Genomic DNA, 25,509 nt, shown 5'->3' with positions numbered 1-25,509 from the left:
ACGAGTCGGAGGTGTTTTAGAGGAGGGGGAGTTCATGTTTGCCTACGTGAGAAGATAGTTATCTCAACAGGACTGACTGCTATCCTTCATGGAAATGTTTAAATAAAGCCAACATTAGTGGGTTAAACTGTTTATATTACATATCTTCAGTCAGGTACCCATACTCCAGGCTTGCTCTCTGTGGCATTTTTTGCAGCATAACATTATTCAAAATCAAATTTAATATACTCAAAGAGTCACTTGATTTGCAACTTAATGAAAAACTGTGGAAAGTCTCCAAATTAAAAAAAAGTCCAATAACACATCTGAATGTGTCCGTTTGGGAGTATTTCACTCCAAGTCCCACAAAGAGATCCAAACATGTCAGCCACATTCAGGAAGATGTTCCAGGCACAGCGTCAGCACACCTTTGTTTCATGTTTTATTCACCCATCAGCTGGATCCTGCCAATCTATCACACACACACAAACACACACATCCACTGTCAGCCATCTGACACCTCTTATTTTCTTGACGGTGGTGAAGTCGGGACACTTTTATCTCAGCACAGATGAAACCAAAAGGTCGAGCGAGGCTGTCATCTATAGTTTATCAGGGTTAACCATCCGGTGATCCAAATCTCAAAGGCCTCTGGGAGGAACAGCGATGTGGAGACCCAGCTCGTCTCTTCCTGATTTCGTCTCTTCCTGCAGTTGAAACGAATGTTTACAGTACTCACACACACACACACACACACACATATCGGGTGGGGGCATCTAATTGACATAATTCTTTCCCCAGCCCCTTATCCTAACCCTAACCATGAGAAATGAATGCCTAACCCTAACCTAACTGAAACCAAATTTTGAGTCTCAAAAATGCCTTCAAACCAGGATTTTGGTCCCCATAATGGCTGTTGGTAACACACACACACGCACACACACCTATACACACGCCAGTGCACGGTGCTGAGACCACAGTCACAAAGGTTTTCTACCAAAATCCTTTCCAGTTATTTTCCACAGACACGCACAGTGGGCCTGTGGAGGTTTTGTTGGTCGCCTGTGTATAAATAATAAATAGTAATAAATACCCACAGCATCACACAGACACAGGCTGCTCATTAAAAGCCGGATCGATCGGGATCTTATAATCTGCTCCTTCCACATATCCAACTCCAGGTTTGCATGAATCACTGCTAATGAAGTTTCTCTGGATAATTCCTCACTTAATCAATTATTATTAATTATTAAGAAGAATGATAATTAACTACTCTCATTATTATTATTTATTTGTTTATTTTTGTTTACAATCTACAAAAATATCCTGCTGCTGTTTTTTTTTAATAACTTGAATAACTTTTAATGCACCTGGGCTCAGCAGACAGAGGGCCAAGTGGCAGATGTCAGAAAACATGAAATTAAAGCAGTTTCAAAGAAGGAAGTGACATCATCTGTGCAATATGTGCTTAACGCAGTGAAGTGAATCTAAAGGTTGTTTTCGGTGTCTCAGTCGGTCCCTTGTGACTTTGGCTGAGTTGATTTGAGTGTATTTTGCTGTCGCGGTTGTCAAGAGACTGTAAAATGCAGAGAAGTGACAGCTGCGCTAAAAACTAAGCGAGAACATACACTTGGCTCCTCCTTCACAGACCCGAAGACCGAGAAAAGTCGGTCACATCTTAAAAACTCTGAATGTCTTTAAGTTTCAGGAGAAACTGAGACTTTTTTGATCTGCACTGAGTCACCACGGCATCTCCGCACCAGCCTACAAGGTTGTTCTCTCGGCTGTTCATTAACCTATTGGACACTTAACGGCTGGGACTGCTGGGATCTTTTTGTGGCTCGTATTTATCAAAAACACTTAAAGCAGGTACGGCCCCCAGGTGCTTGTGTTTTCCTACCAACTCCATGATGTTAAGACCAGAGCTGTGTGGGAGCGTGTCCTTGTGTTTCTATTGATATCTTTAGAATCTATTCCATGTATCTGCCAGTGATTGGAGAATTCCTTGAAGAGGCCAAAGCCACCCAAGATCAGTGGGTTTAGTTTTAAATACAGCCGTTCCAAGGTACCTTGGCGCTACCAGATTTTTGGCATCAACACGAGTCTCTCTTTTTTTTCTTTTGGTGGAAATGTGGAAGTGTGTGCAGAAGGTTGTAGACCAGGCACTAGTATCACGTTGGTGCACTTTATGTAACTTAATGACTTCCAACTGCACAACGAATTTGGTGGCTCCAGTACACCCACCGCACTCCTATATATGCTCGTCATGACAGCACATGTAGCCAGCATTCTCCTGAACAACACTCAGGCAGTACTGCCACATCAGCACCGATCCAGGAGTAGAAGTGAAGAAGGAAGTGCATTTTTACTTTTTTGAAGTTAGCATATTTAATGATAACACACTTTGTAATGTGTGGTCGTTTTGGTGAAGAGCAACAAGTGGCTAGCAAACCTAGCATGGTCTGTAGAACAGCCTGATGATCAGAAATACAGTTAAGCCCATAATTATTCATACCCCTGGCAAATTTTGACTTAAAGTTACTTTTATTCAACTAGCAAGTTATTTTTTGACTGGAAATGACACAGGCGTCTCACAAAAGATAATAAGATGATGTACAAGACGCATCATTGTGGAAAAAAAATATTTCTCAGCTTTTATTTACATTTGAGCAAAAAGTATCATGTCCAGAATTATTCATACCCTTTACAAACTGTCACAGTCTCTGGGAAAATCCAAAGTTCCATACCATTCCAAATAGTCAAAGCTGTTCTAAAGCATCCTAATTACCCTGATTAATTGGAAATAGCTGTTTTAATCAACTCAACAGGTGAAAAACAGCAGCTCTCTGCAGGTGGTCTGTGGACATTCATGGCTAAGACAAAGGAACTCAGTGAGGACCTGCAGCTGTGCATTGTGGCTGCTCACAAGTGAGGAATGGGCTACAAGGCCATATCCAAATGTTTTCAAGTTCCAGTGGCTACAGTGCAAAGTATTATTAAAAAATACAAGATGTTCCGCACTGTGGAAAATCTCAGAGGACGTTGTCAGCAGCCAAAAGTGAAACCTGTGCTGGCCAGGAGGATAGTGAGAGAGGTGAAAAAGAATCCAAGGATCACCACCAAGGCCATTCTGGTGAATCTGGGCTCTGCTGGTGGCAATGTCTCAAGGCAGACAGTCCAACGGACACTGTTGGGTTCCACGGATGCAGACCAAGGAAAACGCCACTTCTCCAGGCACTTCTAAGGCATGCAAAAGCTCATTTGGCCTTTGCAAATGCTCATCTGGACAAAGAAGAAGGTTTCTGGTCTTCAGTGTTATGGTCAGATGAAACAAAAATTGAATTATTTGGTCACAATGATGTTGCCTTCATTTGGCATAAAAATGGAGAAGCCTTCAACCCAAAGAACACCATCCCCACTGTCAAACATGGTGGTGGGAACCTAATGCTTTGGGGGTGTTTTTTAGCCAATGGACCATGGAACCTAATCACAGTAAACAGCACCATGAAAAAAGAGCAATACATGAAGATTCTCAACAACAACATCAGGCAGTCTGCAGAAAAACTTGGCCTTGGGAACCAGTGGACATTTTAGCACGACAATGACCCAAAACATACAGCAAACGTGGTGAAGAAATGGTTAGCAGACAACAACATTAACGTTTTGCAGTGGCCCAGCCAGAGTCCTGACTTGAATCCAATTGAGAATCTGTGGAGGGAGCTAAAGATCAGGGTGATGGCAAGAAGACCCTCCAACCTGAAAGATTTGGAGCTCATTGCTAAAGATGAATGGGCAAAAATGCCTGTGGAGACATGCAACAAGCTGGTCTGCAATTATAGGAAGCGTTTGATTGCTGTAATAGCCAATAAAGGCTTTTCTATTGATTATTGAGAAGGGTATGAATAATTCTGGACATGATACTTTTTGCTAAAATATAAATAAAACCTGAGAAATATTTTTTTCCACAATGATGCCTCTTGTACATCGTCTTATTATCTTTGGGGAGACACCTGTGTCATTTCTGCTCAAAAAAGAACTTGCTTGTTGAACAAAAGTAACTTTAAGTCGAAATTTGGCAGGGGTATGAATAATTATGGGCTTAACTGTATGTGAAGCCTGCACGGCACTTCATTCACTCTGTGAGTGAACTGATTAGGACTTTGGTATTGAAATCCATCCCTGTACGAATCCAGAAAGAGCATGCTGTGAAAACTGTCGATCAAACGGTAGATCCCAGCTACTTCAAAGTTTCCTCGTCTGTCCGTGCACACCAAAACACAATTTTTTTCTCACCACAAATATGGCCGTTGATGTTTCCAAAGGTCCAGAATAATGTGGACCTGAGCTGTGAACGTTGCAGAAGCTACACATTCAGTGAAAATTCAACGGTTTAACGCAGCAAAGTTTTCTCGTCGTCATCCTGCCTGAGCTTAAACTGCTAAGTCCTCATGCTGAAACAAAGTCACGTCTCTGTGTGCGAGGCAGCAGATGGCCTCAGCGGTGTGTTTGAACAACTTTACATGGCAGCTGCACACTTCCTCTGTCTCCGCAGATCAAACCAGTGAATTATTCAACACATTAGGAAGAAATGAAAACTGTACAAGGTAGAGAAAGTAGAAAGATGAGCAGAAACATTTCGGTCTCTGGGTACTTTTAATTAGAATTTTTTTCATCATTTGAAGCAAGCTTGGCCGTCCTAATACTGGGAACAGTTCCTGCATCATAAATATTTAAAGCAGAGAGAACAGAGCTCGATTTTAATTTCATCGTTCAGCTTTGTTGTGTCCAGCGCTGCAAATGCATGCAGCTCCTGACATTAAAGAAAACTCGCCTCTTTGTCAAATCATGCGTCTTGTTCTCTCGGTCCTCCTCCTCCCAGCTCCATCTCCGCTGTGGAAATGGGAGTGAATGACAAGAGGAGCGAGGTCAGCGAGCAAGGCAATAGACATGACCACATAAAGGCGGCGATTCATGTGTCTGCAGCGCTTGATGGCAGCCTGCAAACCCCCCGCCTCAAGCCAGGCATTCTGTGGCCCAGAGGTTATTCTGAGGGTTTCACTGCAGAACAACTGAAAAAAATCACCTTTCACTGCAGGAAAAGGAGCTCTGACATGACTCAGCAACACAAACCTTCTCTGTCCCACCCCTCTGCACAAGCAGGAACACCTTTGTGACTCACCCTCAAGTTCATTTACATCAGGCCGTTATTACAAAGTTAATAACGTGGACATGAGTGAGAAAACAAGCCTGACAGATGTTTTTCATTAAAATTGATTTCTATTCATTACAACCAACTACATTTTACTTAAACTGCTCATGTTTGACAGACAAGAATCAAAGAAAGCTCTCCGACATCACGCTGGACATTTTCTGTCAGCGTCACCTCATTCTTTGTATTTCTTATCTTGTTGCTGTTTAACTTCTCTTTCTGCTCTAATTAACAAACCGACGGTGTCAACTGCTTCCTGATTGGACCCTACCACAGATGCATTAGTGAAGGATTTGCCTTTACGTCGTCACTAAATCAGTGCAGTCACTAAAAACACAAAATAAACGACACACGCTACAAACTGATCCTCTTCAGAATCACGTTAAAAACTCAGACACTGCTGCCGGGCCATCGATAACCACAAGGTGTCGCTTGGCATTGGTGTCTTTTACCTGCTGTCACTGAAGCCTACTTAGAGATGTTATGGATACTGACGACATTACTGATTCTGATTAAAATCCTGAAAACAGGATAGAAAAGGCTTGAACGTGACTCAGGTGTGCAAAAACTTCACTAGCATTAAATTATCCATCTTTAAGTGTCTAATAAGCATGCCAGTGTTGATGAAGGAAACTGACAGCTTTGAGGGGCAAGCCTCCATCCTTCTAATTAACCTTTTATCCAGTTCAGGGCTGCAGGGGTGCTGGAGGCTGCCCCAGCTATTCGTGTGACGAGAGGCACAGGATCGTTTGGAGCAAGTTCTCTATGCCTAGAAATCCTGACTGTATGCAGTCCTTAAAAACACCCCTCGGGGACCCAAACGCCTTTCGGACATCATGTAAGACTAAGTCTCGATCTGTGTGAAGACCTTTCTGTAAATCAGAGAAAGAAGTATGGATTCTCTTATGAAGTAAGAGAAGGTACACAGGGACAAACTGTGTGACTCTGTAGAGGAGTTTATTATATTCTAGAGATGTTAATCTGAAATATTTGTGCTCGTTATTCTTCTGCGTTGGCGTGGTGCTCAGATCTCTGTGTCGTGCATGTGTAATCAGTCTGTTAAACAACCGCACTTGTTTTCTATTCTGTCAGCTTTAGGGGTGGAGAACAAAGTCATTCAGGATGAAATCTCCATAGCTGCGCTCGTCTCTCTGCAGTGTCCCAATATTAACAATTCTTCAAACTTGGTAGAGGTCTGAAGCCCACACAGGAACCTGTCCTTTCAACACTGCAGCCAAGTTTTTGTCACGCACATGATTGTAAATCTAATTTATTGTGAGAAACTGCTCTAACTGCCCTCCTCAAACATGTGTACAGAAGATCAGCTAGAGCTGCCTGACACTCGATTTATGGCCCATTGTTGTGTGCATCTGAGCAGCCTGCACGGAGAGGACGACGCACACTGAGACGCACTTACACGCAGTCCTCCAGCAGGACAACAGCATGTCGCCTTTGAGTGATGATGCTTTGCATATTTTGAACTCCAATTGGCTGAAATTTTAGCCCGAAGCAAGAGGGAAATGACCACAGCAGAGATGCCTGCAAAAAGGAAGAGCTGCCGAAAACATCAGCGTTGCCCGCAAGCGCCGATGCAACGCGCTGACCGAAAACAATGCCCTCCAATGTGGAGCCGTTATTTCTGACACAGACGCTTTTTGTCTGCTGTGAAGGCGACAGAGGCGAAGCTAAACGCACCAACAGCAGCACGAACCAGAGGACACACAATTCAGTCTGTGCAACACAAGTGTGACAACAACAGGTGGACGATACCTTTGAAGGAACCACGGGGTGACCAGTGGGGTGACCATATTTAGCAGTTTTTAATCCAGCGATGACATATTTATTTACAACAAAAATGAGAAGCTCTGAACTCTCAGAATTTACTGCTTCATTTTTTTGTGTAGTTTCCATCATATTCAACCAATATGCTTCATTCTTTAATAATGGCATTCATAGGATATTCAAAAACTTGACCTGACTTGACTGATATTCAAACTCATCATGAGATTTTTAGTACACCTGTGGTATCAATTTGAAAATCCTACATGGCCTCATTCTTGAGTGACCACAGTCACTTCGGGATGGCTTTAGCTCAGCCGGTAGGTCACTTATTAATCAGAAGGTTGGTGCCTGGCTGCTCCAGTGTGCACGCCAAATAATTCTTGGACACGATTCTAGATCCATGTTGCTCTCCGAAGCACCCGTCGGAGTGTGAATGTTAAATAGAAAAAAGTTGTATAAAGCACTGAGTGCTCAGAACGAGCTCATTTACAAGAGTTTGACCTCTGAGATTCAAACTCATCTGATATTTTTGGTAGATGCATCTGTGGTATCATTTTCAAACTCCTACATCACCTCAAGTTATCGCATTCGCAAACTAGCATGTCCACGCCACCCACCCACCTGGCGAGGTGATGGCAGTACCCCATCAGCCTTTTACAAGGTAAAAAACTTTCCTACGTATGAACTGTGTAAAAGTCCGACTTCAGGACTTCCTGCAGAACTCATCCAAATGTGGGATAGTGCCTCAGGATTTGTTGCAGGAGGACAAGAAACACATAAAGACGGACAACAACGTGGCGTGTCTGATATTCCCTTTCCTTTTAGCTCCGCTTTGGTCTCTGCTCGCTCCTGGAAGCTGCACTGTTTGATCAGCTGTACTGCAGTGATGTCTCTCTGCTTTATGCAAACATGTACAGATGCAATGGAAATATGCCGGAAAACCAAAAAATAGGACCTAAAGCACGTTAAATGTTCCAAAGACCTGTCAGCTCGGTGGTAATCCTCAGGGGATTCCATGCTGGTAACTGATTCTGTAGTTGTATTTTAAGCACCAATCACAGCACTTAGTGTGGACAGCTAAAAAAAACTACGCTGCTCATTCACAGCATGGAGCCCTTTTTTGACATTATGACTGTTATTAATTACTGGAAGGCATAAAAACATGTTTTTGGAAGTGGAAGAGTTTTAAGATGTCCAAATGAATTTTACGCATGATGAGTTCATCTTCATAACTCTGTGTAAACAGCTCATTATGATTTATTAGGCACCGGCAAAACATTTTAAATGAAATTAGCCTTCAGTGCCGAATCTGTCTTTGACTCGGTCGACTGACACAAGTCCTCATCACAGGGATTCATTTTGTCCTGTTTTTTTAATGCATGTGTGCATACAGCAGTTTCTAGGGTTTTAAAAATGGAAGCGACTTAAACCTGTATTCTTTCTAATGACCAGCAGGGGTCGACACCTCTTTCTGCACAAAGAAGTCTGTCGGAAAACAAGCCTCCCACTCTCACCTGGGACCTCGTTAAACACGTTCCCTATGACTTTATAATTCCACTCACTCATTTTCACCTTTATTGTATAAATCACAATGTTTAGTTTGTAAAGGTTTGTGCGCCTGTTTCACGACGAAAAGGGAAAACGAGGCGAGCGCCTCTTTCTTATCGTCCCAAATGTCATCAGCCTCAGACTCACGGTGCAGGTGGAGAGATCAGATCTTCCCCTTTAACTTAATTAAAGCACATTCCTCTCTGCTCCGCCTGACCGGGAGCTCGTTTTCGCTTATCGCCGTCTGGATTTCATTCTGTTTGAACATAACTTTCATTTTACCATGTACATGTATCAGGCCTCCTCAGTACACCTGGAGGATAGGTAACTTCACCTCACACACAGACACACACACTTCCCCTCATCAGAATGTCATTTGACGTCACCTCGCGCCTCCGTTTAAAGGCGGCCTGTTCGGCGCTTCACCTTCTGGGACCCTTGGTGTGTTTTTGGCCGTATCGCCTTCGCAGGTTGCGTAACAGCTGGCAGTGACGGATTAAACAAGACCCTAAACAAGACGCTCTTTGATAAAGTCAGAACTCGATAAAGAGGAAACCCTGTAGGGGACTGCGGAGGCTCTGAGGACCTGTGAGGATGCCTCTTTCATTTCCTCGAAATTGGTTCTGGAGTCACCGCCATCCCCTCTTCACAATGAAACACGTTACTAAGGCACAAAGCCTCCACAGCTCCTGTCATGCTGTGACACACAAACATGACCCACACCAACAGCATGCTGGTGCAGCGGTCACTATGCTCGCCTCTCGGGGTTCAAATCCAGCCCGGGGCCTTTCTGTGGGGTTGGGATACCCACTGACTCTAAATGCCCCTCACGTCTCTCTGCGTTAGCCCTGCCACAGACTGGTGACCTGTCCAGGTGTACCCCGACTCACCCTATCATAGCTGGGATAGGCTGGATGGACAGACAGCATCATCTGACACACAAACTACTTCACTGACTCAGCCACCAAACAGAAACTTTCTACACGGTGCCTCCAGGGTCTTACTCCTCTCTGGGAACTTTTAAAACATGACCGCAAAACATGAAACATGAAACAAACAGTTTCCCCACTCAGGTTTGACATTTTGGTGCGTTTTGCTTCCATAATGTGTGTGCTGTCAGACTCACACGCACACCTGCACATATGAAGCCCGGGTGCTTATTTCACTTTACACAATACGAAAAAGTCCACAAAGTAATCAAAGACTCTTCACAGACTAATCTTTTATAAACTGGAGTCATTTAAAAGCAGTTTTATTAAAGAAAAAACAAAGTTTCCAGTTTGGCTCCAGTCTCGTTTCTACACTTTTCCACGGAAATCTGTTCACAGTCCGAGAATTTCTGATTCCTAAACAAGATCTTAGTCCAGTTTATAATGATTAGAAATGCTCACAAGCCTTAAACAAAAACAAAAAGCACTGAACTGCTCTAAGAATTGAACTAGTTGAAGTATAAAACTGATCGAGGTGTTTTAACTGTTTAAGCCAACGTTTAAACCCGGGACTGTCCCAGCTGTGCTCGCAGAGGTTTTACATGTTTCAAACATCACTTCTTGTTCCTCACAGGACTCAAGTTATGTGTTAGACCTGAAGAGGTCTGATATTTTAGGCCTGTGTAGTCTGAACTCAGGGTTTCAGACAAAAGAAAAGAACCCAGAGGAGTGTGTGGGCTTTCCACGCACACTGACCCGCTCCCGCGTGCACTCCGTCTCTCTCACCATAAACATGTGCACACATCTGCAGTCGGCAGCATCATGGAAACAGATCTGCTGATTTTCCACAGGAGAGCTCAGCTCAAAGAAAAGCACACAGATGATTTTCCTCATTAACGGCACGTCCATCACAGCTGGAGTCTTAGCTAAACAGGAGCCTCTCCACAGAGGCTGCTGTGGATCCACTCTGTGGATGTTTCTCAAACAGGAGGCAAAAACACAGAAACACTCAAAGTGAGTCTCTGAGAAGCTTTCAGAGCAAACACCGGACAGCAAAACCATCCTGAACGAGTCTGCAGCTGAAACAGCCTCACACTTTGTGACTTACATGTTTCACTGGAGCGGCAGCTGGTCCCCCCGCAGGATCATTCTCCCTGTCCGGAGTCCGAGGGAAGGTCTTCTTTCCTCCTCTTTCTTTTCTCCCTTTTTCCTCTTTCCCTTTTTCTTTCTCTGCTTTCCAGTTTTTTCTCGCGCTGAAAGTTTTCAGACTCCAAATCAGAAAATCCAGAATGCGCCCAGGACGCGCAAAAGTCTCCAAAGTTTAGAGAGAGAGCGGGAGAGCGATGCAGAGAGAGAAAGAGAGAGAGGAGGGGAGAGCGAGGGGTGAGCTCGCTTTCCTGACCCGGACTGCCCGGCGGAGGAGCGCGAAGACGTTTAAGCTGAGGAAAAACACAAGCACAGGTTTTTACTTCAGCTCAGGCTGGAATTTATCCGATTATACTTCCGCCCAAACCATAAAATAAAAGCTGTCTGACAGAACAAAGATAACAATCAGCTGTCACACTGAACACCGCCCCACCCCCAGGTCTCACCTGCAGGAGCAGATCCTGGAAAATAAAGTACAGAGGAGACCATCAGGGTTTTATTGTGAAAAACACACTACGCGTGCGCGTCATCCACAGGTGGTTCACGCATGACAACAACCTGAGAAAATAAAAATAAAAAAAATCTGTCTGTTATACAGACAGCTGATCACCTGAGGCCACAGGTTGATGTCAGCTGATCAGCTGACCTCTGACCCCTGAGACTCAGCTGATCATCAGTGCCATGGTAACAGGAGCCTCCTGCACATCCTGCCTGTGAGCTTCGGGGCTGTGCATGTGTAGATGTTCCCTCAGTGTTGACTAGCTCAGTTCCACCTGTTTCTTTGTTCCTGACGACCTTTAAAGTATTTTCATTCTCCTTGATGTCATTTCCTGTCACGCATCAATTTCAGAGCTGACAGCTCATTTTAAACCAATGTTTCAGCGATAAGGTTAAAGAGTGTGTGCTCCAAACAGCCAGGCGCATAGTTTTTTTCTGCTTTTGGATCCGTATGACATCACAGAGGGCGATCTGAACTGAACAAGCAGGCAACACAGTGTTCATTTCTGCATTTTCACTTATTAGTTACTGACTTGCAGATAAATGCTGATCATTACCAGCATGAATTGTGATTACTCGCCCGTCATTGGTCAGAATGTTCGTGGTGAGGGGAGGACACGGAGCGCGTGCAGGTGAGTGGAAACAAAGAGCTGCACCGCTGCATCTCATTTGCCTCTAAATGTCACTCAAGACGAACTTCCTGCCTGATAAGAAGTTCAGGAGCTGCACGGATTTGCATTCTGCTGGAAAAACTCCTGAGGGAGGAGATCTCCGAGGGCCAGGAAACGCGCCTGATGGAGTCGGCACACAGACATGATGACAGCAGCAGGTAACCAGCCTGTCCTGCTCTCAGCTGCATCCTCACTGAACCAAACTGGACCCACATGAGTCAAAGAACTCCATCTGCTCTGCCCACTCTTTCTAAAGCGTTCCTTTAAACGTGCTCCGAACTCGAGTTCATACCACAGATTTTTCACACAGTTTGAATCTCAGTGGTCTTTATTTCTGGTAAAACGTTTCCATGCTGTAGTTCCTGCTTCACTAGCCTACAGTTTACCTGTGTTGGTACTAGACATTGTTCCCAAGGTCGGCGGGAGCTGAAGGTGTAAAATCACAAACACCTGTCAGGCCCAAATTTAAAGCTTTAAAAGAATCAAAACAGGTGAGTTTAAAAAAATGTTCTCAGATATTTCTGTCGTGAAGCTGGGAGTCTGGAGGGCGCCTCAGGTGGTCATTAGAGGAACTGCAGCACATCCATCTGGCCCTGCTGGCTATACGTTTCAGTCCTGGAGGTCTCACGTCGACAAATATCTACAACAGTGACTCTCAGCTTTCAAAGTGGAGCCCTTTTATGAAAACACCAGCTTCGAGCTCACAAACTCATGCTGCTGTTTAATGAAGTAAGAAAGTTTTCTGAGAGCAAAGAGACAGAGAGAGAAAACAGTGAGAAAGGAGCAGGCTTATATAATATTAATAAAAAGGAAACAGTTTGTCCCTGGCAGATCCACCAGCAGAATAAAAGCAGTTTTACGACAGAGGACAGAACAAGAAGTACAGTGACTGGAATCAGCATGAAAAGGTAAAAACGAGTCTTTCGGGCTTCAGTCTGTTTGTCTTCCAAATATAGAAGCAGCAATGCTTCAATACAGATAGATTAAAAAAGCAGATGAAGACAGATGAACGAGGAATGAGGAGGATGCACTGACCACAGGTCTGATTCTTTCCGAATCTTCATAAAAATCAACAACATGCCAAAACAATAACGACCTCGGCTTTTAAGACTTTTCAGCTTTGAGGAACTTCACCTTCAATTTTTACCATTAAATAAAAAACTCAGTGACTCAGTGTTTAATCAGAATGATAATGAGTTTGATAGAGAAGTGTATTTATGTTTGATGATTAAAGCGTGCTTTCATCTCTCATCCTGTCTCCCCGTCTAAAGACAAAACTCACTCTTCTCTTCCGGTAACAATCTTTATTAGTGGAGTAAGTAAAGTAAAACAATTGGTCCTCCAGCTTTAGTGATCTAACATACAGGAGGCCTCTCTAATAAACCTTAGAGGAAGCGGCTGAGGCAGGTTTATGTTGACATAGAGGAACTCTTCCTGTTATAAAGAGAAGCCGGTGGTTCAGGTTCTGGAGCAGCTGTGGGTAAATCAGACCGTTTGAAACAGAAAGCAAACAGTGTCTGCTTAAAGCAGGGGTGGGGAACTCCAGGCCTCAAGGGTCAGTGTCCTGCAGGTTTTAGATATCACCTTGGGTCAACACACCTGAATGAAATGATTAGTTCATTACCAGGCCTCTGGATAACTTCAAGACATGTTGGCTGTGTCCAAATTCAGGGGTAGCATGCTTCAAAGGACCCCACCTACCCAGTCCACGTAGGGCTGGTCCTTCGAAGGCCGGATAGGCCGGAAGTGAGTGGCTGTGAAATTGGACAGTCTTCTAGCCTTCATTCAAGTCCGCCCTTACTTCTGCATTTTTCCGGTCGCTAGCGCCACAGTGCAACAACTTTAAAATGGACCGAGCAATGTCGCTCTGTTTTTTTGTACATTTTTAATTCTTGAGGACCTAGAAAAACTCTGTCGTTGTCGCCTGCATGTTTTGTACCTTAAGCTCATCAAAGACAATCATATCCAGGTAAAATAATTTCTTTAATCTACAAGCATTACTTAGCTAGTTTCATGGATAATTTCAGTGACTGAATGACTGCCGGTCATTCATACACATTTACTGTATTATATAAAATATGTAAACTAAATCTCTTTGAAATTTATAGAACAACATTTTATATTTATATTTATTTTCTATTGTTCATTTGATCCTGTAACTTATTTGTGTGTGTTGATGGGCTGTAAAAATGTCACAAAGCTGAAAAAAAGCTTAGTTACATACATGAAGTGTATAAAATTTAAGTCTTTTCACAGAATATTAGTATATTTTACTTAAGCTTAATAATCAGACTAATGCTTGTTTTCCGGGAGGATCCCAGGCCTGATTTTTGTTGATGTATTATAAATGTTCTTGTTTTATTGTTATTGTTATTTACTCTATTCTCATTAAATACATATCCATTTGAAATTGTTCAAAGTTCGCGTTATGTTCATACATGTTAAAAATACCTGCAAATAAAATTAGTTCAGTGACAATTAATCAATTTATTCATAACACAAAAGTTAAACTAATGCAACAAATATAACAATGTAACGAATATATTCAAATAAATACATTTCTTCATGCATAACTCATTTTAGAACTAATCTTTCAAAAATTGAAAACAGTCTGTCCATCCTTTCCCTGCTCTCTTGCGGTCTCCTCTCCTCAGCCTCCCTTTGCTGCCTCATGTCCTCTCTGATGAGGTCTAGCAGCTCATCATCCCTGTCTCTTTTCCTCTTTCTCCCTGTTGTGGCTGGCTGAAACTCTTCCTCATTGCTTTCGTGTTGGTCACCCACTGCTGCGCTTGACCCTGGAGTGTCCTCAGGGAGAGAGGAAATTAGGACAGGAGGCCTAATGGAAGGCCTTTGTCCTATCACCTCATCCATGAGGGCAAACCAGAGCCAACTACCAGCAGTGAGCTTCCCACTGACTCCCTCTCTTGACCCTGGATACTTGCAATCCTAAAGGTAGAGAAAATCAAAAATGACAGTAGACAAATAAAAACAACACAACAACTATTAGTAATTGTACATTTATTAACATCTGGTCTTAAGAATTATCTTCTTGATATACCACACATACATACTTTGTATTTTTCTTTAAGTTTTCCCATTAATTTCTGTCCTGCAAGGGGGCGACTTTGCCCTGCTGGTCCATCTTCTCCAGAACTGTCCTGATCACACACAAAATATAAAAGAAGAGAGAAAAGCATGGCAACTATGTTAACCCCTAAATCCAAAAGTTTTCATAAAAGTTTTTCATAAGCAAATGCCCAAAGCCTAACAACACAACTGCTACAAAAATGTAACTTTTGTATCACCAGATTTTCAAGTGTATTCTTCTCCCGCATTAACTCCCGCTTCGACCGCGATTGTTATGAGAAAAATTCTCCTGTATGACCTGCAATGAATCCTGGGATATAGTTGGCCATGAAGGATACACCCGACCCATCCTTCAAATCTGGAGAAATGAAGGACGCATTTGTTGCCGCATTTGGAGGACTCATCGAATTTGGACAGCCTTCGTAGCGTCGCTGTGACGTAATTGCCTACAAATGCGGCCATCGAAGCATGCTACCCCTGAATTTGGACACAACCGTTGTTGAGGTAACTTAGCCATTTAAATCAGCTGTGTTGGGTCAAGGACACATCTAAAACCTGCAGGACACCGGCCCTTGAGGCCTGGAGTTCCCCACCCCTGGCTTAAAGATTTGTTCTCCCATCTGTCCGCCTCGGCATCCTCCCTTAGCCAACTCTGTGGCTCTAAATGTTTTCACTTCCAACTTCCAGAGAAAAGGTTGCGGAGACATGAACATTTAACTGTGACAGGTTAAGCTGGACATAACTCAGAGGTTAGTATAGGTGGACATGCTGAAGTTTTGACGATAAGCTGGGACGCCTCACCTCTGACCAGCCCCGGCTGGTTCCTTCGGGCTCTGGAGAAAACATAATTGTGAAGCAAAGTGAAACCATGTGTGGCTCCCTGACACAGGAAACCTGGTCATAACAGCCTCAGCAAGTCCTCAGGAGGATTTCTCAGAAAGGAGAGACCTGTCCGATCAGCTTGGGATCGTAAATGGTCATCCAGATGTGTAGAGTGTTGCTACTAATATGAAAAAAAAAATCAAAGCAATCATCTTCCTATTTGCAGGAAGTTGCAGTCTTATTTTTACTCTGCTGTGACTGAGCCGTGAATCATACTACATTTTCTCCGTTGCAGATTTGTGTTCAGTTTTAATCACAAACATCAATATTTAGACGTGTCCCCGAACCTGTGAGCGGATATGAACCTGTCGTTGGTCCGCAGCCCTGTGGTGTTTTTCAGGGAGCGGGTGTTTGGAGTCTAGTTATTCAGTCACTGGCAGCAGATTAAAAGACCTACGCTGTTGAGTTGTGTTGCTGCTCTTTGTGATGGCTAAAAGCAGGATCTATCTGCTCCTACTATAAAGATGCAGATTTCATTAACATGGAGCTCATTCTGCTGCACGTCTGTTGGGCTTGAGCTACACATGCTTTCATTTCCAACACAGTGACATCAGTTGTGAATAAGACACACAAACAGGAAGAATCAACACTGCTGTGCATTTCCAACATTTTATTCAAATTGCTGTAAATCACTGATTCTGACAGAAGCTTCGTGTAACTCTGAAAACCTTCAAACAAACCAAGAATGATTAACATTAAATAAAGAGAAAAGAACTAAAACTGAAACAACTGCCACCCCTATCTCCACCAGCACACACCCGGCGATATGTCAACATGAAACAAGGTTTTCAAGATGATCCTCCGCCTCCTCGGCCACACGACGAGTCAGAAGGCCGACAGCCAGGCTGCTCTGAGGCCTTGCCTCCTCCATTTGTTCTGCATCGCCTGAATGTCAGGACAGCGTCCGTTTGAAAGTGACACAAATGAGACAGTTTTCTGTTACAGAAGAGCAAAACGCCAGCAGCCAAAACAATCACAACGAGCAGTCACAGACGTCCCGACAGCAGTGATGCAGACACAGACACTTTTTCCTTTCTGATATCGTAGAAGAAGAAAACCTGAAGCAGTGAGCTGAAGGTCGTCTGAAAACGAGCATAGCCCGTTCATCGTCTGTCGCGTGTCATCTCACACGCTCCGCATTTTGAGAAATACTCTTATTAGATTTATTGTATGATGGTAAGATTGAAATTTGGGGTTTTTTGTATATCCTTGTGTGAAGTTTGAAACTGCACTTAGAAGATGAGCTGATCGAGTCAGAAATCACTCAATGCCTTCCGTCGCAGTTAGAAAAATTACCCAAAATCTGAAGATTTTGGGTAATTTTGCAGGAAAAATGCCAAATAAAAAAACCCAATTACTTAAATGTAGTCGCTAATTAATTTAGTTTGGCCTCTGAAACTCTTACAGTTGTGATTTCTCATTAATGCTGTGTCAGCAGAAAAAAGGTCGAACGTCGTGACCTTAAAGTCACTTTGAGCTTCGAGTTCTCACCACATATACAGAACACAAACGGAGCCTGCTGCACGTAAACCAAATGTTTCTGCTGTTTTTGATGTATCGATCTGCGAGTTCCTAAATCGTCGTTCTGCCTGTGACACAGTTTAGTGTCAGGGAAGCAGAACATTTTCATTTTTTTGTTTATTTCTCTTTAAAGTTTGAACAGAACGATTTCAGACTTATTTTGTACTTTTTTGTAAAAAGTGATGTTTCAGAGTTTTGTTTTCCATGGTAACGGTTTACTGATGCATACGCGGCGAGCTCTGTGATGTTAAACGGCAGCCCGAGGACCTTCTGGTGAATTTTCAGACCAATGATGAAGCTGTGATGTGCGTCAGTCGTCAGAGTCGCCGTGTTCTGCCGTCGGACTGTTGTCCCGTCAATCAGTGCGACTCGCAGCCACACACAGGCAGCTCTTGTTGAACGCTGATTTCCATCGTGTCCTCATCTGATGGCGAGCTCAACAGCCCTCTTCAGAGTGTGTGTGTGTGTGTGTGTGTGTGTGTGTGTGTGAGTGTGTGAGAGAGAGAGAGTGAGCTGCATCCCCAGCTCGCGGTTGGGCCGGATCAGTGACGGATAGAGTGGCGCTGCCGGAGTGAAAGAGGGGGAGGGGGAGAGAAAAGGAGGGATGGAGGAGTGGGTCGGCAGGAGGACAAGGGCCTCATTCTTTGCCAGTGGTGAGGAGTTTCAGGGCTTTCTGGAGGTTCTGGACGGCCGTGCCCACGTCCTCATACTGCAGGGCGCTGCCGGCGTACTTGCAGTACTTCTGGGCTTTGGTGAAGTCTTCCGGGGAGAGCTGGACGCCGCCTAGAGGGAGGGAGAGCGGAACGACAGGAGGATAAAGGATGGAGGGGGACAGAGAGAAGGAAACTAGTGAGATCAGATATAATGTACAACAACTACGAAGCAATTAGAGCAGCTCTGAGGGCCGATCACTCTTGACGACTGAGTTGCTGAGCAACACAAAGGGGAGGATTGATGCCAACCATGACACATTCCATCAAACGGCAGACAGACAGTCTGCACAAGCAACTGCTGAGTTTCTTTAGCTACAGGATGCTTTAGGAAAGGAGACAAAGGCAAGGAAAACAGCAAAGGGTCCCTTTAGTGTAGATAACATCGACTCTATGATCACACCAAACACGAAACTTTTTATCTGTAACATGGAAAAAACGTCCCATGAGTATTACAGTGACTTGAAGTATTTGTTTATTACTTCTGATGCTACACAACAAAAGACCCTGAAAGTTAAAGGTTACGGATTCATTTTACAAATTTCTTCTTATATAACAACACTTGTGTTACTGCCACTGTGTGAGACACGGGATGGATGGATGGATGGATGGACAACATGGTAAATGGACGGTTCTTCTCTTCTACCCGTGCAGTCACAGCTGAATTTTTCTCAAATTCCCAGCAGCTCCACTCAGTTTTGTTCAACTGCTTCTTCGAATAAAGTTTCAATGATAAGAAAAAAAGGTTTATTTTTTGGGGGTTATAATCAAGCCGCTGTCATCCCATTTTACCAATTTCCTGTCAGTTTCAGTTGTCGTCCGTTTTGTTCTGACATGCAGTGTGAATAAAGTTTGTTTGATTGTGAGCATTGGAGAAACGAGGCACAGGATGAGTCTTCTGCTCTGCTTGGAGTTTATTTCTGACTTAAATTCCCTTTAAAACACTCAAAGTCCCACTGTGATCCGCGTCACGGAAAGTGAGCCCATCACTGTCTGTCAGTGTCAAGGGGATTGTGGGTAATTCATCTCTGTGATCAGAATGTATTTAAATAAAGACTCATCTGTAATCGGCCTGATGAAGGGAGGCATCAGGGAGGAGACACAGAGTCTGTGTGTGTGTGTTGTTTAATAAAGAGATGTGAGGCTGTAACATGTCCATGATCCTCGGAGATGAACCGCTCCCTGTGAGATCATCATGTCGCTCGCCCTCTTGCTCTAAACCTGTCCACGATCTTTTGTTTTAAATCTCAACAATTAAAGAATCAGGTTTTTCTTATCAGTGTCTCCTCCCGTCCTCCCCTCTTTATCGTTTTACCTAAAATATTAAAAATGATGTGATGTTTACTGGTTTTGACCCAGCTCAGTTTAGTTTTATTCTGCATAGCAATCAAAGAAAACATGAACAAAAGAAGTGTAAAAGTAAAGTGTAAAGTGAAGATCCTGACACTCCTGAGCCATTTACAGATGAAACACTAAGTAATCTAAAGTTTTACACCCTGTGTACAAACTACCAAACAGCCAGAGGTAGAAGCTCAAAACTTATCGAGACCGACTGCTTTTCGTCAAAAAATAAAGAAGTTAAAGAAAGTTTTCAGGCTGGGTTACTCTCACGCTGAGACGGCTCCCATATTTCCCATTTCCCATTCCCATTTCCCATATTACAGCTCAACATGAGTATTCCTCTCAAAGTCAGTTAATCCAATAAAAAGTCAATTTAATGGATCTCTTGAAGTGGTTTTATTTATGGTCTTTATTGCTTTTTTTTGCAGAACGTAAAGTGGACGGGTGTGTTTTACAGGTGTTTCCTTTCGGGCAGTATGTCATAATGATTTCCAATTTATGAAATCTGCAACTTTATAAAGAGTGGCTTTCTTATATTGAATTGTGAATTCTTATTTCAGATACGTTTTCTAATTCGGAGTTATTTATACTCTCTTTCCGAGTGGTAGAATTTTTAAGATTTCCAAATATTATGAAATTTTATGACATTCTGTGTTTTGTTTTGTTTTTTAATTAATTTATTTTTAAACAGTCAAACAACATCTTCAGATAATTTTCTACTTCATTCAGAGGTTGTTCCACGTTATTTCCCTGGCACACTGGGTATGTGTCATCGGCAAACAATATGACCTTCAATGACTTTACACTGTAGCCATCTCATTGATGTACAGTATAAAAAGCAGTGGCCTGATGACAGATCCCTGGGGAACCCCGCAGAGCTTGACTGAGCTTCCAAGATAACTGTTAACCCACAACATCTGTGTATAAGTTAGGTAAAAAGTTGTGATCGACTTTATAAAAATGATTTGTTTAGATCTAAAAATATTTTCACAGCATATTCTTTGTTTTCATTTGTAGTTGGTACTGAATCTATAAACTCGATTAAAGCATGTGTCGTGGTTCTTTTGGGTCAAAATCCACATTGCTCTTCAAGGTCAAGCCTGCAGTGACAAAAACATGTTTGTATTTTCATCTAAAGTTCAAAAATGTTCTCTAACTAACAAGTACAGCGAAAAAAGGCAAGCTGGGGTTTTATTTGCAGCATATTCCACTCTTGGCCCTCCACCCATCAGAGTCTCTGGGGGCTCACAGCTCAGCCTGAAGAAAACACAGCTCTCACGGTGGGTGTAACACTATAGGATACATAGACCCTCTTTCACATACAGAACTCCAGAGTATTCTATGGGGGGGGGGACCTTGTAAAGACCCTTCCTGTAAAGACCCTGCCTCCAGGAAACTGGATCAATGAGCTCAGAGCATGTTTCTCTTTTCCCTTATCTTTATTGCCCTCTTCTACTTCCCCCTCTCATGCTTCCTCTCCAATGTTTAAGCTCATGTTTTTAACATTCCAGCTAGGAGTAATGGTTGAACATTAGTTTGGTTTCTACCTCTCTGACAGATTTTGGAGCTTGGTCATGGACATGGATACGTTCCACCGTCTCTCCTTGCTTACCAGTTACCAGCAGAAACTTCTTTTGGTCCTTTAGCACCGCTGTTGGAGCTGTGCTGCTGCTCTGGAAAATTAGGTTGATGTTGTATTGTTAAGAAACCTGACCACACAAATGTAGGGTGAGCAGCTGATATCAGACTCAAAGTTTCTGTGAGGTTTCAGACTGAAAATGGCTCATAGTCGCTGCTCCAGCTGTGAGATGGGTGGAGTTCAAATTATTAACTTTAAAAAAAACCCCAACAACTTGTTTTTATAAAGTATGGGGTCACTGTGTCAGCACGAAGCAGGGGAAAGATGGAAACAACTGCAGAGGCATAAAGATTCGACTTTTTGGACGTACCATTTCAGCTGTATGAGGACAGGTTACAGGTCATAACAGATCAGTGACCAGTCCAATTAACACACACTGTACAAACTGCCTCCAACCTTCACATTCATCCAGTTTTAACTATATTCTAACTTTCTTCTTGTTCATGACCTTTTGCTTCTTACCTGTCTATCCTTGATTTTACGGTCTATCCTGTCACAATTCATTTACTTTTGCAAAATCAGGAGACATTAAAAAAGCAAGAAATTTCAACACAGTAATAGAAATAAAATCCTGAAAGAATCCGTTCCTAGAGTCTCTGAAAGATTCAAAGTGTTTAAGAATTCAAAGCGTGTTGAAATATATGCAGTGGATCTTTCATCCCTTCTTAACCTGTCTCTGCACATTTTAAATTTTCAATTATGACAAATGAATCCTGTAAATGACATTTATGTAGAGTCTTTGCTCTTTGTTGAGCACATTTTTTATTCTTGATTTGCTTTCTCGTTTGAAACTGTTCCCTCCTCTCTCTGTATCTACGGGTGGTCGATTGTCTCCTTTGGACTTCTTTTACAATCGCTCCCATCATCTCTCTTTTACCCTTTATTCGATCATTCCATTATTCCCTCTTTCATCACTCTACTTGTTCAGGATGTCTCGCTCCCTCAGTCGATCCTTCCCTCCTCAGAGGACACTCTTTAATTTAAACCAGGCCTCTGCTGCACTCCCCTCACTCTACGCTTCGCTTTGCAAACAGAACCCGAGATGTGGTCTTGGACGGGACACGTCTCCAAGCCACGAAATGACTGACGGCGCAAAATCGAAACATGTTAACGCATTCTGACGAATAACATTCAATCGCTCGGTGTCACTGCCGACAAAACACGAGCAGGTTACTGCAGGTTCTGAATGCTGCAGACACACACAGTCAAGACAGCAACCTCCACTCCGGGGGGCCTGGTCTGATTTTCTTCTTCTTTTCTTTTGTGTTTGAAAAGTAAATATCAGCGTTACTTCAAATGAACACAGCACCTTGGTTGTTTTTGGTGCCACAAAATATTCAGCAGAATTTTCTGGATTTTGCTTTTGAAACACGTTTACTGATTCTACAGGTGACTGACCGACACTGCTGACATCACAAAGATAAACACCTCACAGTCCACGAATGTGCATGAACGTGTCCATACTTGGCGAGTTGGGCATAAGGCTCCTGTCATTACCATACCACGGTAACAAATCCAAAAATGATCTAAGATGCGTTACATATTTCTGTTAGACAGTTCGGACATAGTGAACCTCCATTTACAGGGTGTTTCCAGAAACCAGGTTTCTCTGAACAATCCTCAGACGTGACAGTGAGCAGCTGTCACTGGATCTACTTTGTACTCATAAAACAGTCTCACAGAAAAGCAGTGATAAAACATCCAACCATCTGCACAGTCTAAGGGCGATAACGGTCTCTTATGGACAAAGAAAAAAAAATCAATTTAACAAACCATAAAACATGGTGAATGAGCAGATTTCACTTGGAGATTCCACTCAATTCCACTCTTAATAAAAACGGCCAACAATGTGGAAAATGTTTCATACATACGAGAAGTTATCAGATCAGATATCTGAGTATGAATATGCAGCCTGTAGGCAAGAAAAACATAGTAAGTACTCCTGGTTTCTGTCTGTAGTTCACTCACTTCGACTTTCTGCACAAGTGGAAAATGATGCACATCATCTGCATTGAGCACCTGTCTGATAACTTTTTCATGAGCAGGACACAAAGTCTTGAATATCCACTTCCCATAATGCAAATTTCTGCAGCTTTTCCTTCCCACTGTTGCCACAGCACTTGGCTCATATGGCTCATGTGATTGTGTTGTAGGGTCTTCACCTTACAATATAAAGCACCTATCTAAATAAAACTGAACTGAACTGCATTAAATGCATCCTTCCTGTCACATAAAAACTGAAAAAACAGATGGAAACTGTCCTCAGCAGTTGTCCTGAAGGTGGCCTTCTAAAATCCTGAGTGTAGATAGAGTTTGCTTAAACACAAGAAAGTACGAATCTGGACTGTGGTGTCATTATGTGCTTGCCCGCTGGTTAAACGCTGAGGTCACTTGTGTATTTTTGGGCATACCGACCGCAGCAAGACTTTTCTTCCATTAAACAGAGGGAATAAATCTACAGATCCATCCAGCTAATGCTTCTTCCACAGAGTTAATGTGTAGCATATGAAACAATAATAACACCAAATTAGTTTTCTACTTTAACATTAACATGGTGGGCGCCTCCATAAAGGACCTCTGAGAGTCTCTGACAAGCAGGGCCGGCTGAAAGAACAGATCAACAGATAATATCTTTCTTGGCTCTGCAGCTCTCGTAAAACACGTTCCTCTGCTCTTAAAAGTGTCCTGGAGAAGAACGGGAAAGAAATGATTGAATAATGTTGCACCATAAGCCTCTAATCCCCTGGCTGATTTCTCTTCTCCTCCAAAGAGCTGGGAAAAGACTGGGAAAATATGCTGACTGCATATACTCCACGACTAGAAGAGCCTGAGAGGCAGAGGAGGGGGGAAACGTGGAAAAACCAGAGACCACAGCGCTTGACGTGGTGGGAGACATTTGAAGAGGGGTGTTTGGAGAGGTGGTCGAAATAAGAAATGATCTCAGGAGTCGTTAACCGCAGGACTGCTTGAAATAAAAAGAGTAAATGAAACGAGCTGACAGCTTTCATAATGAGAAATCAATTAGCTTTCAGAAGGCGGGCCAGGAAGGACCCCAGGTAAAACGTGCCTATAGAGATTGAAAATGTGACGTCATTCAGGGGTAAAACCGCAAAGGATTCTGGGAACTCGTGGCAAGAGGTACTAGCGCACGCAGGCTTTTAATTGAAATCAGTTACACAGCGATAAAAAGAAACACAAAAAAATGGCAAGAAGCTGTTGTATTATTAACTGCAATAGCCAGTCGCATGACAGCCACGGGAAGCCGACGGGTAAAGAGATCGGTTTTTATCGGATTACGTCGTGGAAGAGAAATTGTTCAAGGCATGTTTCCGAAGTAACAAAGAGCCGACGGATGGCCTGGATTGCAGCCATTCGAAGACCAAATATAACGTCCCAGAACACTCCAGCTCACATGTTAGTCTGCTCCAAGCATTTCCACAAAGGTCAGTGTTTTGTAGTAGTTAATACGTCATTTTTCATAACATAATTGGTGATATAGGTTACAAGCAAGTCTGGCGTTGAACAGAAATGGTCGCGCTATGCTCCTTTGTTTATTGTGCATAAATAGTGAATTGTCCTGACAGAATATTGCGTTTCGCTTCTGTTATTACCACGGTACATTGACAAAAACATATACTTTTATTCACAGGATAAAACAGTTTTTTTGTATCAGTAATTGCCCAGTACGATTACAGCATACAATATTATTGTCACTGCTACATTTCTGTAATGCGTACCAGAAATTATTTCCACTACTAATTAATTACCGTTGAGCTCAAAGGTCCTATTAATAAACGGTTAACGAATATGTATTTATGAAGACAATTTGTGAGACTGGTAAACTTACGATACGTACGATGGTCTTTCGTTCTACACTGTGCATTTCAAGGTCCTGTACCCATCCGTCGGTAAACTGTACCCGGGCTTGTTGCAGTGACCTGAAGTTACTAAAAACTTCATGAGTGTATGCACTCATTCCAAGAACCGTATAATTATAAATATGAGCGTGGTGAAAGTTGGGCAGCACGCTAACGTCTTTTGTCCACTCTGTGTGCTCGTAAGGGTCTGACCCTTTCACTCCTTTGATTTTTTTCCTCGTATCTTTTCTTTGACTTTTCATCAAGTCTGTCTTTGTACGGACCGGCATTGTTCTCCTTCGTTTTTGTACATACCTTTTTTGGGGGGCAAAGAAAAAGCAAGAAGGTATTGGAACCGGAGAATGAACGTTTTGCGGTGCTGCAAATGCTTGCGTTTGATGCGTTGCTTTGATTGTTTTGCCACCAGTGCCCGGCATGCAATGCGTGAAAGTCACGTGGTCTGTCAATCTCTATTACTGACTGACACTGTCAGAATGACTGATTCTAGATCTTATTATGTTTCTTTGTTCCTTCACTGGTGTTATTTTCCATTACAGTGACACATCTCTGGGGTGTTGTGTTGTGAATTCATATTATTTATTTAACTTTTGCAGCACTTTGTTCTCCCAGAGGCTCGTTCAGAGGCTTAAATCAATGAAAACTGAAAACCAGTGCAGATATTCTTTGTGCTTCTCATGCTGCTACCTGTG

The 25,509-nt window shown here is 42.8% G+C and overlaps 2 protein-coding genes across 4 annotated transcripts in view; both read right to left on the bottom strand.

The window, feature by feature from the left end:
- Positions 1 to 10,879, bottom strand: part of adgrg6 (adhesion G protein-coupled receptor G6) — a 111,030-nt gene extending 100,151 nt beyond the window's left edge. Inside the window, exon 1 of the mRNA XM_025898689.1 lies at positions 10,556 to 10,879. Coding sequence (XP_025754474.1) covers positions 10,556 to 10,557 — 2 coding nt within the window. The 5' untranslated portion in view covers positions 10,558 to 10,879. The remainder of the gene's footprint in view (positions 1 to 10,555) is intronic.
- A 5,447-nt stretch (positions 10,880 to 16,326) lies between these two features.
- The window catches only part of vta1 (vesicle (multivesicular body) trafficking 1), a 58,932-nt gene continuing 49,749 nt past the window's right edge, over positions 16,327 to 25,509 (bottom strand). For all 3 annotated transcript variants that reach the window (XM_019346095.2, XM_005452459.3, XM_003446631.4), the window contains one exon: positions 16,327 to 18,035. In XM_019346095.2, coding sequence (XP_019201640.1) covers positions 17,890 to 18,035 — 146 coding nt within the window. In that variant the 3' untranslated portion in view covers positions 16,327 to 17,889. The remainder of the gene's footprint in view (positions 18,036 to 25,509) is intronic.

Source organism: Oreochromis niloticus, linkage group LG15 (genome assembly GCF_001858045.2).
Source record: "Oreochromis niloticus isolate F11D_XX linkage group LG15, O_niloticus_UMD_NMBU, whole genome shotgun sequence".
Taxonomy (NCBI): Eukaryota; Metazoa; Chordata; class Actinopteri; order Cichliformes; family Cichlidae; genus Oreochromis; species Oreochromis niloticus.
This window is presented reverse-complemented; position numbering and strand designations above follow the sequence as displayed.